The sequence below is a fragment of the Nansenia antarctica genome, assembly GCF_963989245.1.
Source record: "Nansenia antarctica genome assembly, chromosome: 20".
Lineage (NCBI taxonomy): Eukaryota > Metazoa > Chordata > Actinopteri > Argentiniformes > Microstomatidae > Nansenia > Nansenia antarctica.
In genome coordinates, this window is record NC_137693.1 from 11,455,712 (window position 1) to 11,469,697 (window position 13,986).

Below are 13,986 nucleotides of genomic sequence, written 5' to 3' on the forward strand. Positions count from 1 at the left end.
TCTACTGCTGTGTCTGTAAGACTGTTGTTGTCACGCTTCGATCTCCCTTCCCCCTCTCTTGCCTTATTTAGCCAAGTATAATATTATCCACCTAAGGAAACATGATGTTGGAAACAGAGTCAAAGAGTAATCCTGCTGCCTTGTGAGGACGTTGAAATGTGTGTGTAGTCCTTTGTACATAATAAAGAGAACGCTGTAAGTTACGTCTCACTGAGTCTGTCTGTGTGTGTGTGTGTGTGTGTGTGTGTCCACTTCTTGGCCCTCGGGTTGAGTTGGCGGAAGGATTGACCTGTGAGGAAGCCACGTTATGAGCTCTGTGGTGACAGTGTTGAGGCAGCTTGTCACAGGCCATAGGCCCACACAACCCAACCACAACCGGCTCACAGAACGGATCCATTTCATGAGGAATTTCAATGTGAGATCTGAGCTCCCCACTGCTGTCAGGACTGCAGTCACTCCCTATTTTCCGCCGTAGACTGAAGACCTCCATCTCTTCAGGCTCCACCTTAATATAACTGTCCCTCCTGAAACCTCCCCATCCCCCTGTTCAATTTCTCTACGGTATATTTTAAAAATCGTCCCTCTTCCAGCATTATGACTACCAATGGCCCCTGGCCCGAGCAGAGATTACTTTTCTTGCGATGACGTAGATGGGTAGATGATTCAGAATCGTGAGCTTAGAATGATAAGGTTCTATCTCCGTCTAGGGTAGTTCAGAGATATTGAGCGTCAAAGTTTTTACATTCCATTATGTTTTGTGAGATGGAACCTTTGTGTTTTATGAATTACTAACTCAAAAATGTCAACATTTTAAAAATAACACCACACAGGCATTAATAAACACCTAATGGATCAGATTATGTAAAAAAAAAAAACTAAATTTTGACAAAAATGGAGATAGAACCTTATAATTCTAATGTCACGGAATGTATTTTAGTTGTAGGCTAAGTCGCGTTTGGATAAAAGTTTCTGCTAAATTCCAAAGATCTAAATCTGGAATATCCTCTTGGGAAGTCCACAGGGTTATGCATCATCGTCTTATGGTGAATTTAACAGCATCAATAGCTTCACCACAGCTCACATGTACAGTATGGACAGTATGACAATCTGTCAGTCACCACACAGAAACACAACAACACACACACAGAAATCTTGCCAGAAATCTAAACTTTTAATTCATGTAGAACATGCTAGAAACCACCAAGTCCCTTGAGTCCGTTGTAGGAGAAGACGACTCCGTGGACTCGCGTAGTGTTGGAAATATACATGTTATATCTGCAAGGCCTCAAGACAGACACGGAACTGCAAACAAATCTCTTTTCTTTTGTGCGCAACGTTTCTGTAAACCATTCACATACTGTAAATGAACCATGGCAACTATTCCAGCTTCTCTCAGGCACCAGAGAGCAAGTATCACACACCACGCTTATGCTCGCCTGTCTGTCTGTCTGTCTGTCTGTCTGTCTGTGTCAGGGGAGGCCAGGTGGTGGAGGTAGACATCAGAGGACGTGCTCATCGTAAAGGATGCAACAAGGAAGGGTGTCAGACACACGTGTTTGATACCATTCCTGATTCCGTACCATGCGTTAAAATGAGCCCGTCCTCCGATTGTGACCTCCGTCATCCCTCCCCTGGGGGGGTATTCCATCCACAAAATAAGAAGTCTGGATTTTCCTTAACAACATCGATGGAATACCCTCCTGGATTTTCACTAAGGGGGGGGGTATTCCATCAATGTCGCTAAAGGGAAAGCCAGGCATATTTTTGATAACTCTTGCGAGATTTATCAAAATATGCCTGGATTTTTTTTTTATACGTCTCGTGAGACCTATCAGAATAAGCCTGGATTTTCCTTTAGCGTTGTTGATGGAATACCCCCCTGGTCTGCGTGTGTGTACACAAGTGTGTACACAAGTTCAATGCAGGAGTATACATACACATGGATAGATTCATTGACAGCTAATGATGGTCATGTGATCCCCTATGGGCCGACCCCAGCCTGTGAGCACCGCTGTGGTTCAATACACAGTCCAATGTAACAGAGATTTCCCTCATGTCTTTCACCTCAAATTCAAAATTAACTAAGCTAACTTACACGCACACGCACACACGCCTACATACACACACACACACACGCACACGCACACGCACACACGCACACGCACACACACACACACACACACACAGGTAAAATCAAGTAAAACCAGTCCTAGGATGAGACTGTTTGAGAGGTGTAAACATGAACGATACATTCACAGAACGTTGCAACTTCCCATTGTACTGTACGAAGGGTTTTTAAAGTTCGAACGGGGCTGTGTATGAGGCCACAATACAACTGAAAAGGTAAGAAATTAATAACTTGCTCAATGTTAGATAGTACATTAGCTACACATTGCTGTGGCAGTGTATATAGGGTTATCTTTTGAGTATTGCAAAAGCATCATCTTGTACTTAACCATGATGACATAACTGCTGCTTTTTTAATTGCCTTATTGCAACATTCACCCGCGAACAGAATCTTTGTACTATAGTTCCTTTCCTTTCAACAGAAGTCACAGCTTGCCAAAAAAAAAAAAAGATAAGACTTTACACGACAATAAAATGTGCAGTTACATAGTATGGGAAGGTCGTCAGTAGAGCTTTCACCATAATGGGTAGACAATGGAAATAGTGTTCAAGGCCCCGACACCCATAGAATGCAAAAAAATAAAAAGTAAAGTAACCAAAATTAGACACAGTCAGTCAAGGCGTTTCACTGTGTGATAAAGGCCATACGCATCATTGGCATTCTTTGTTTACCTAATGTGGGATGATAATAGACAATGAAGAAAAGCGTTTTTTTTTTTTTTTTTTTAAGTGGGCTTGAGATGATATCTTCTCTTCCCTTCCCGCCATTCCAAACTATTCCAAAGTCTCTCCTTTGCCAGGTCTCCTCCTGAGGCGGGGGTCTCCATCGTGTGAACTCCATGGTATAATCCTTTAACTGCAGTGATCACAAACACTGAATGGGACAACTGAAAAAAGCAACCAAACCCCCCAAAAAACAGCACTGCTTGGGCTCCTCCTCCTCTCTCTGGTTTTTAAACTGACAGGCCCACTGAGGTGGGATGCGTAGCGTCCAACATTTCCAGGGATGCAGTCGTCTGTCCAGTACAGGTTCAGTTGTGACAGCAGGAATAGAAATAGGAGTCCTTCTTCTGTCCCAAGTCAACACCTGGCTCCTCTGTGAGAGAGAGAATCATCATAAAAGAACCACTTAGGATGGTGTCTTCTACTGATTGAAAGCAAAGCTTCATGACAACGCTAACTCCGTGACAACGTTGACTGACAATGCTAACTTTATGACAACGCTAACATCACAAACAAAAATGTCCATTGACAGGTCTATGACGTGTAAAGGTAATTTAGTAGGAGCGCCAGATCCTCACCTGTCTGGAACTGGAAGGCTATGCTGTTGTAGTCCTCTGCTACCTTCTGAAACAGCGTATCTGGAATGCACAGTCAATCTATAGTGGCATTCTGGGAAACACAGTCTTATGCGATGGCCATGAATAATGGTTCACTAAACTCTGAAATGGAGGGAGGGATCAGTTGTGGCGCCACTGTCACTTACCCACATTGCTTCCTGTTTTACTAGAGGTTTCAAAATGTTGAGCCCCAATCTCTGCAAATGAGAACCAAAGGAGAACAAAAGAAGAAGCTATTCTTACAAACAGAAAATATTTTTTTTTTAAAAGATCCAGGCAATACAAACAACTGGTTAACTTATCCACTCTGGGGCTGGTTTCTGGACACATATTAAGCCTGGTCCTAGTCCTGTAGAATCGCCATTGAAAGTGGGATTAATTCCAGGACTAGACTTAATCTGTGTCCGGGGGAACCACCCCTCAGCTAAAAAAAATGAGATTACCGTCAGCCAGGTCCTGAACATCGTGGTAGTCTACCTGCCGCAGGCTCCTGTTACTCTCGATGATGTCATTCTTGGTGCCACACAGGTAGATCTTGCAGTGCTACAGGTGACATCAAAGAGACAAAGAGAGTGTTAGCGGTTGCTTTTCATTGTTTTTTCTACGGGGATGACGTGCTTTGGAGCACAAGTATGAAGATATATATGGGACAAAACTTGTGAGGTTGAACCTACAACCTCACGATTTTTGTCCCATATGTCTCTTCGTACACAAGGCTCACTCCGGTGGAGGCTGCTGGAGACAGAGATGGGAGAAGGGGCTCATTGTAACGCCATTCCTCATTCTATTCCGTACATTACAGCGAGCCTGTCCTCCGATTTCTACCTCCACCAGCCTCCCCTGTCGCACTCCCACATCGTAGGAGGAGCGCTGCGCTCTCATTCATCATCATTTAGTTGTTGGTAGGACAGAAGAAGGGTCTCTGGTCTCTCACCTCTTCACAGTTCTGCAGCTCCTTCACCCAGAACCGAGCCCGCTGTAAACTGCTGCTGTCTGTCAGATCTACAGGAGGGACAGAGGGGAGGGTTACACTGCTGTCTGTCAGATCTACAGGAGGGACAGAGGGGAGGGTTACACTCAAGAGGGGGTTACCAAATAAACATTGACTCAAGACCAAAACGTATCACTTTTTTTTTCTTTACAATTGTGAATGTGCTGATTACTGGCTGATTAGTGTATCCTTGTCAACCAAAGATAGTTCCTGACATAAAAGCATGAGAATTTTGCCAAATTAACTTATTCAATTTGCATGTGGTACATGGAAGTGGCAGGGAATTAGCAACCACCGACTACTGAAAAACATCTCCACAACACATTCTGCAGCCATCTCATGTCTTTGTGGGCTATACAAAAAAATGTAGATATTAAAACACTGTCATTATATTTATTTGAATTTCCTGAAAAATAGCCCTCGGTTTGGAGCTTTGCCCACTGCCTTATGTAGGGTAGAATCTTTCACTGGACGGATTTGAAACCAAGGGCTATTTTTCAAAACAGAAAGTATTCTCAGTTCAAGCCCACGGAGACTAGACACAATGGAGAATTTCTTGTGGAGATGTTTAAAGTGGCCATACTTTAAACATGGTTCCACACCACTTCCACTAGCATGGCTAAATTAAGCCCTCAACCCAGCCAAAGATTGCTCAAGAACGCACATATGACGAAAAAAGTGTCTAGTGAGTGGAAAATGAGGTCTAAATCGTTCAAAAACCAGAACTGTATCTCTTTAAGTGATTAAAGAAAATGGTCAGTAAGAGCAATTTATGACTGAAAAAAAGGCTAAATACCTCGGCTGGTTCTGACATAAATCCCCTGATGCACAGTTAAAACAGGACCGGCTAAAACAGCCACAGGAGAGACTGAGTCATCGACTGTGGGGAAAAGCCCAAGCAGCTATTTTCCAAACTGCCAAACTGCCTCAGGAATGCAACTGTCAAATTCCCCAACTAGGAAGGCCTTAGTAAAGGAACCGAAAGCGCATGCGCGCACACACACACACACACGCGCACACACACACACACACACACACACACACACACACACAGCACACACACAGCAGACACACAAACACACAAAAGCTACAGATTTTAATTAATGGGGCATAAGGATATGAGGCAACCTTGTGGTTTCAACCATTTGGCAACAACACTAGTCTGATAGTCTGAGCAGGAAATGGGAACTAAACCAAGCGATATCAACTGAGTGTTTACCATAGCACACGATCGCCGCCCTGGCCCCCCTGTAGTAGATTCGGCTCATGGCTTCATAGCGTTCTGATCCAGCTGTGTCCTGAGTGAAACATAAAGGTAGACTGAGAACAGGAGAGAAATGCAGACTGAACTCCACACTTCAATTCAATCAAAAACAGTGTCATAAGTAGGCTGTTTACATCTTATTTTGAATTGATAGGGTTAAGTTGATATCAGTGAACCCCACTCACCCATATTCCCAGGGTAATCACCTTCTCCCCCACCTGGATTGGCTTGGCAACGAACGCAGCTCCGATAGTCTGTAAATGAAAGATTTAGTGTCCGTCGACAAGTGAAAAAATCAGATTTCACACTGACTCTGTTAGACAATGAATAGATCCTTCATACATTGCAAGCCCCCACACAACACAAGGAGTTAGGAGGAAAACCCTTCAGGCAACCATATGACACTCACGTTTTGGTACGGGCCGACAAGAAATCGGTTGTGGACATATCTCTCCACAAGGCTGGTCTTCCCCACACTCTCCTTCCCCAACATTACCACTTTGGCATCGACACGCATTGTCATAACCGCACACAGGCCCAGGGGAGAGCCGGGGGATGGAGAGGAGGAGAGGGTCCAGGGGAGAGCCGGGTGATGGAGAGGAGGAGAGGGTCAGCCTGGTGGTGGAGAGGAGGAGAGGGTCGGTTGGATGCTGAGGCAGAGATGAGAGAAACAAGACGACGAGGATGAGCCTTTGACACAGCAGCATGAAGTATCAACAAAGAAGTTGAAGAACACTCAACACTATTATTGTATCCGTTGACACTATGACAGTTTTCAATTTGGGTCATTTGTAAATCAGTCATTTGAATAGTAAAATAGTAAAATGCAACTGTTCTTCTGACTATCCTCCCATCTTGTTAAAGTCAAGAGATCACAGCTGAGCTTTGCTGTCAACAATATAATCTCTGTTTAGGTGCGACGCTCAAATGTGAGAAATGTGACATGGGTGTAACTAGCTACCTAGCCAAGCTTACGATGACAGCTTTGCTGTCCTAAGTTCTACTTACCAAGGACAATCAGAGAACGTATCCGAGTATGAGAGTCAGAATTGTCAAACGCTGATTGTTTACGACCGTTATGTTGCGATTAGTTGTGGCTAGCTAGCTAACTAGCTGCTGCTACTGAGAGCCACCCAGCATGAGACAGCTGATGTCCCCACCTTGCGTAACGTCACTTCTCTGGCTTCAAACTACAATGACAAACTACAAACACATCCCTAAAATAACCGTCAACGCTGAGTCGTACACCGTAGTCATCATTTCTTAAACGAAACTAGCTCAGCTGTCTAGCTGTCACAGCTAAACACACAATTCCAAGAGGCTTTTGTTATGGGGAACTAAAAGTGTCGCGAAGGAGTTTCCAGGAGGAAGTACTAAGATGCGACACAGGGAACGATCAAAAGAGGGATATTTTTTGATATGCTAAAAAAATGAACGTATTTAACAATTGAGTGTGAAATTGTGCCTCTCCCCTCAGTATTGATTCTATAATAATGTTAATAAATAAATAAATTGACAGAAGTTTGACATTGTTTCTCCAATATTATGGGAACGATCAAAAGAGGGATATTTAATTTGATATGATATTTTTTACGTATTTAACAATTGAGTGTGAAATTGTGCCTCTTTGCTCAGTATTGATTCTATAAAAAATAATGCCGATTTTATTAACAGAAGTTTGACATTGTTTGCCCAATATTATGTCTCACCCAAAACAGGAAGCTCCCATTGGTCCAAAACAGCAAAACATTGTGCGGTTCGCCTTCGTGATTGGCTGACTGATGCCAACCTCGATAAGCCTCCCTCCCACACAGACCCGCCCGAGCCCAGCGCACAGAAACAAACATGGCTGATACAGGATCAGAGGATCTAACAGCGGAGCAGCAAAGTTCTTCCGGGATTTTGCAAGAAATCTTCACCTCCCCGTTGAACCTGAGTCTCCTGGGCCTGTGCATATTCCTCCTGTACAAGATCTTCCGCGGGGACAAGCCTCCGGATCTGGGCGAGGTGGAGGAACCTCTGCCTAAACTGAAGAAGAGAGACTTCACTCTGGGGGACCTCCAGCCTTACGATGGGCTGCAGAGCCCCAGGATCCTCATGGCTGTCAATGGGAAAGTGTTCGATGTCACCAGGGGGAAGAAATTCTACGGACCAGGTACACTGCAAAAAGACAGCTCTCAAAAACAAGGAAAAAGCCGTAAAATGGGGGAAATATTACCTAAAATAAGTGCAGTCCTCGTGCAGTCAGACAAAAAACAAGCAAATATTGCCTTGATTTAAGATATTGTATCTTACTTAAAGATCTACTTTTTGCAGTGTAAAGCTAAACAAGTAGTTTGGGGTTATTACTTATGTGTCTGCTGACAAAACGGATTCATTTATGTCAGCCTGCCTGCCGCACGAAGCTGGTTGTCATGTTGTTTTGTTATCTGAATTTGAATACTTCAATATCACTGCTAATTTCTCTATATTCAGAATAATTCTGCATCTATCTATTTAATAAATAGGTATTGTAAACTACTAAGTGAGTCGCCACACCCCCCTTCCTATTCGCGACGAATCAGTGGACCGCGATTGAATTTCACAACACGCGAGCGTTACATTGCAAACACACACACACACACACACACACACACACACACACACACACAAATGCTCTGTGGCGTGAGCCTGGCTGGGAGTCACCTCTCACCCATAGACTGGCCCCATGCTGTGTCACGCACAACCTTCCCTGTTGAATAGCAATCATGTCAGACATTGTCATGTGTTTTGCTTGGATCGCATGCGATCTCCTTGATATGACTTGCTTGCTTATACACAGTATGTAGAGTTAAGTAATACCCTTAATGCCAATTCTATCTAAATTATTGACATAGGCTAAGTAACTGCCCTATTATACAGAGAGGTGTAAAGGTCAGTTTGTGCCAAACAGATTGTTAGTGTTTACACAAATACAGGCTATTTTAGACCCCGTTCTAGGTCTCCTTCCGATGAATCCAAAGGTAGCTTGAGGCTGTGTAAGTCTGACATGTTATTTGACAGTGTTCGATTAAGAACCCATTATGATAAGGTTAAGACTATTATGAGCACAACCCAAGAGACATTTGGATGTGAATAAGAAGGAGTTGCCTAGCCCATACCATCAGATAGGCAACTGTATGCCTACAGAAACAATATACTCCTAACATTTACATTTCAATTGAAATTGAAAATTCCTGTTAGAACATCACTTGTATTTGGAAATGGAAAACTCCCAACACTGTGTCTGTCTGTCTGTCTGTCTGGTGTCTGTCTGTCTGTCTGTCTGTCTGGTGTCTTTCAGAGGGGCCTTACGGAGTGTTTGCAGGCAAAGATGCTTCCAGGGGACTGGCCACGTTTTGTCTGGAGAAGGAGGCCCTCAAAGATGCCCACGACGACTTGTCTGACCTCAACTCCATGCAGCAGGAAAGCCTCACTGAGTGGGAGACCCAGTTCACCCGTGAGTTGACACACTCACACACACACACACACACACACACACACACACACACACACACACACATCCCATACTGGCACGGCAGACCTGGGTCCAACACGTGACACGTCTCTTTTGATATAGCCACTATTTATACATCTGTACATACCATACTGTACATAGCTACCATGACTGTAAATAGCTACTTTAACTGTACATAGCTACTCTAACTGTACATAGTAGGGATGGACGGTTTCCAATTATTGAAACCGAAAAACCGTCAGAGAGTAAAACCGCGGTTTTCCGGTTAACCGAAAAATACAGTAAAAAAAAAAAAAAATGTAAAAAAAAAAAAAAAAAAGGAGCGCCAATTTCAAATAATTGAGCCCTACTGCTACAATACACTCATGTCGAACACCATTAAAACACCGTAAGCACAGTCGCAACACATTTAGGCTACTTAGTTTCACAAATATAAGTGGAAAGGCAGACTTTTGTAAGCTACACCATACATGAAAACACATGAACACTTAACACACCAGCTCCGCTGATCCAGGGTGCACGCCTGCACGGAAGATAATCTCTTGGAACAGCGTCTTCATTGAATGAACTGCTTTCTCAATATCTTGGTTCTTAGACAAAGTTTCAGCTGCTGCTCAATGTATTTAAATATTTGAATACTGCTCAATAATCACTGAAATATTAGACTTAGAATTATGCAGTGAACATACTTAAAGCTTTTCATAAAAACCACATGCCGCGAGACTGACTCGTCCTGAACTGTCGTAAGTCAATCAACAAAGAATGCCCCATCAAAATAAAAGTGCCCATGGTAGAGCTGTCAAAATAGAGCTTTCAAAATAAATGTACTAATACAGATAGAGATAAATACAGAACTACCTTTGCGTCACTAAGTGACCACGTATCTTCTGAGACATGCGTTCTGTCATCACTTTCAGTAGCGCCTTCACACACAGTGGCGCTGTGCACAAACACTCTTGATCCGTATAGCTCTTGTTTTATTATATTGTGGTTTAGTAAATACTGCACTTGGAGTTACATTCAATGCATGATTTGTGCTATAGAACATAAATAAAGTTTGATTGATTGATTGATATCAAATCAAATCACATTTTATTTCTATAGCGCATTTCTCACAAAAGTGACCCAATGCGCTTTACAGAGAGCAGCGAAAATGATCTTATTAAATGTAAGCGAGTAATTGTAAAAAAACTTTCCTATCTACCAATAACTGAAGGCAACTATCTTTCCCATAGAGTGATTCGTTACCCTTAAATATAATCCCAATTAGATATTAATCCTCAGTTATTCTTCACAACTGACCAAACCTCTCACTCATTGCGCGGCAGATTCAGACTGTATCATTGTTATTTTCACACACGACAAACATGTGACATGTTCCAGTTTTATTCTTATTCTATTTTATTCTTCTAAAAAAAAAAAAAAAAAAAAACGGTTTCAGACGGTTTTGATAAAAAACCGTTTCTATTTTTATAAACCCCGGTTTTCGGTTTAACCGAAAAACCGTCCATCCCTAGTACATAGCTACTTTAACTGTACATAGCTACTTTAACTGTACATAGCTACTTTAACTGTACATAGCTACTTTAACTGTACATAGCTACTCTAACTGTACATAGCTACTTTAACTGTACATAGCTACTTTAACTGTACATAGCTACTTTAACTGTACATAGCTACTTTAACTGTACATAGCTACTCTAACTGTACATAGCTACTTTAACTGTACATAGCTTACTACTATCCTCTCCTACCTCTAACTACTGTACTTGCCATTCTGTACCTATACTGTACCTATTACTATAATTTTTCATATCACTATTTATACTATTTGCACACACATTGACTGCACCTTATGCTTCATAGTAAAGCAAAGCACGCTACTTTGGTGCAATCAGTTTATGCTCATGACAACTCTGACAACTCTGTTGGTGTTTCAAATACATCCCTGCCTTTGCCCAAGTGCATGATGTCTTGATTTTCATCAAATTCATCTGTTTGCCACACTTGTGATTTTCATATAGCTGCTTGTTCATAACACATGCTGCATCCCATTTCTGCATACTTCAGGAAGTATGCAAACAAAAAACAAACAAAAAACCAACTCCCTAGGAGTATACACTTGTGTACTTCTTCACTTACATGGATAAAGCATAGGATTGGTCTAAGCATGAGCTCTTACACCAGTCCATTAACATTGACATCCATGTGAGTGTGTATACTCACATGGTTTTTCCTTGTGCCACTGTGCCCTATGTTTTTATATAATAACAATAACAATAATAATAATAATATATGCCATTTAGCTGACGCTTTTATCCAAAGCGACTTACATTGCGTAAGTGAGTGCATACATTTTTCAGCATATATGGCCCCGACGTGAAACAAAGCCGTTCTCTGTTCTCTCTCTGCTAGCATCTCTGTTAGCGTCATGCTCTAACAACTGAGCCACAAGGTTTTCTCCCCTCTGGGAAGTTTTCGTTCTGGTTTGGGGGGTCTATGGTTTTGGTGTTAGTTCATATTGTTTATATGGTCTTCATTGTTCAGTATTGTTCTTGTTTCTTGTTGTAAAGCCCTTTGAGACAACTGTCTTTTTAAAAAGTGCTATACTGTAAATACATTGGATTTGATGATATAAGGGTACAGAAGTGGGACACGGTATTACACACACACTAACACACACACACACACACACACACACACACACACACACACACACACACACACACACAAGTAATGCTGTTAGTCAAAGCCCCCCTCTCCTCAAGGCCTTGAGCCGTGTCCTTCGGTCTGTCTCTGATGTTGTGGTTGGGCCAAGGCCTCACAGGGGAGTCAATGTCACAATGTCTGTTTTGTTTCCTTTCTCCTCAGAAAAGTATGACTATATCGGCAAACTTCTGAAGCCCGGAGAGGAACCGACGGAATACACAGACGACGAGGAGGTTAAGGACAAGAAGAAGGACTAGAACACACAAGTGCACAAGGGAAATCCAGAGGCCTTAATTCTTATCGGATAATGTGATGCTCATCGCCTATCGTTGCAGCTATTGAGCGAAAAACCGCTTTCTTCTGTATGGTTTTGTATTACTGTATCCTATTAATGGACCATCCTTTACCTCTCCTATGCTAATTTCATATGCCACAGACCATACACCATACATACTTAACCAAAACTCAGCAGATTTTAGGTTACGGTTGCAATAACCATTGAATATACTGTAGTGTCTTTGTAAAAAATTATGCAGTTTAGCATCATTTGTAATGCCGTTGAGGATGGTTGATGTATCATCATTGCAGCTTTTTATTTTACATATTCTTTGTAATCTTTGAGAACAACAGGATTCAAATACACTGTCCTAACATTCCATCACACATCTTTGTTTTTGCTCAGGTCAGAGTATCCATCGGAATGTCTAATTTAGCTATTCAGACTTATCTATGGGCTAAACACGACTGATAATCATCATCATGCTGCACTGCAGTCTGTGTTTATGTATGCTTAGAGAGTCTCACTTGATATACTCGCTCCAGCATTCACAATGAGCAAAATATGTTTATTATTAAACAACAGGTCTGATATTTTCATTCTCAACAGCCGTGTCAGCATATGATTTTCAGCGGGTGACGTTGTCTTTTTTGATGTTCATACATACTGTAGCACAAATGTTTATAAAATCTTGTCTATGGAACTGGTGCAGTTTTAAAAAATCCTGTCTATGAAGTCAGAGTTTTACATGAACACGTCGTGCATTGGGATGGCAAATCCACCAATATGGGCCAGAGCCGTGTACTGAGAGGTACAGGAAGAGAACACTACAAGATACAGTGCGTTACATTTGCTAGGAATGTAATTGTATTGTTTGTGTGTGTGTTTGTGCGTGTGTGATCATGAGACCAATATTTTGTTATGATAAATAAAGGATAATCAACATGTGTTTTTGTCGGTTTATTTTTTCATCCTGATTTCGGTGTTTTGATCATAATGGGCATGAATATACCTAACTGTGAAGGAGATGGAGTTGAGTAATGTGTTTTTCTGAAGGAGAACAGTAGGATATTCCATCAAGGCCACTAAAGGAAAATACAGGTTTATTTTTTATCGATTTCGTGAGATTTATAAAGAAAAGTCAGTCTTATTTTGATGAGTCTTGTCACTTGGATGTGTGTTTTAACTTCACGCATTTTAGAATAGAATAGAATAGACTTTATTGTCCTTGTACAGTTGCCTATACAATTAAATTGTAGTGGTTCTTCTGAAGGTGCAAAATCAAGAAAAACATATTCACATATTCACAAACATATACGGTACACATATAACATATCACAAATATTACACACTAGACAAATTAAAAAGCGAAAATGCTATAGAGACAATGAGGTCCGTGGTGTCAAGTGCAAATAAAGACACAATCTTAAGAAAATAAAAACAACTATAAAAGCAAGCTAAAAGACATGAGGTCAGTGGCGTTATAATACTGTAAAAATATATAAATGTATAAATAGGCACTTAGTTATTGCACATTTCTATTGCACTTTTCCCCCTGAAGATAAACATTTATGAACATGTCTTGTTTTTTTCATTTTCATTTTCATGGTTCATTTCATTTTGTAACCTTTTTCAAGTACTGACATTTAGATCTTGCAAAATACACTGTTTTAATACATCAACTTTGACAAAAACGTATGTCAGAAGTGGGATTTGAACCCACGCCTCCATTCGGAGACCAGAATACCCGCTCACACGGAAGGAGTGATCCTTGAGTCTGGC

The 13,986-nt window shown here is 41.5% G+C and overlaps 2 protein-coding genes across 3 annotated transcripts; one reads left to right on the forward strand and one right to left on the reverse strand.

The window, feature by feature from the left end:
• Nucleotides 1-1,150: 1,150 nt before the first annotated feature.
• On the reverse strand, nt 1,151-6,928 carry rab24 (RAB24, member RAS oncogene family). 2 transcript variants are annotated; one of them, XM_080549911.1, is made up of 9 exons: nt 6,731-6,928; nt 6,132-6,337; nt 5,908-5,976; nt 5,678-5,756; nt 4,402-4,469; nt 3,911-4,010; nt 3,614-3,664; nt 3,429-3,488; nt 1,151-3,223 (listed from the first exon to the last, which is right to left on the reverse strand). In XM_080549911.1, exons 2-9 carry the CDS (start codon nt 6,243-6,245, stop codon nt 3,159-3,161), a joined length of 606 nt encoding a protein of 201 aa, XP_080406037.1. In that variant the 5' UTR covers nt 6,246-6,337; nt 6,731-6,928; the 3' UTR covers nt 1,151-3,158. The 2 variants fall into 2 exon arrangements, with proteins under 2 accessions (XP_080406037.1, XP_080406036.1); XM_080549910.1 differs by having other exon boundaries at nt 6,132-6,372.
• A 630-nt stretch (nt 6,929-7,558) lies between these two features.
• On the forward strand, nt 7,559-13,151 carry pgrmc1 (progesterone receptor membrane component 1). Its single transcript, XM_080549809.1, has 3 exons — nt 7,559-7,877; nt 9,045-9,200; nt 12,090-13,151. The coding sequence occupies exons 1-3, from the start codon at nt 7,568-7,570 to the stop codon at nt 12,182-12,184; spliced, it is 561 nt and encodes a 186-aa protein (XP_080405935.1). The 5' UTR covers nt 7,559-7,567; the 3' UTR covers nt 12,185-13,151.
• The last annotated feature ends 835 nt before the right edge of the window (nt 13,152-13,986 follow it).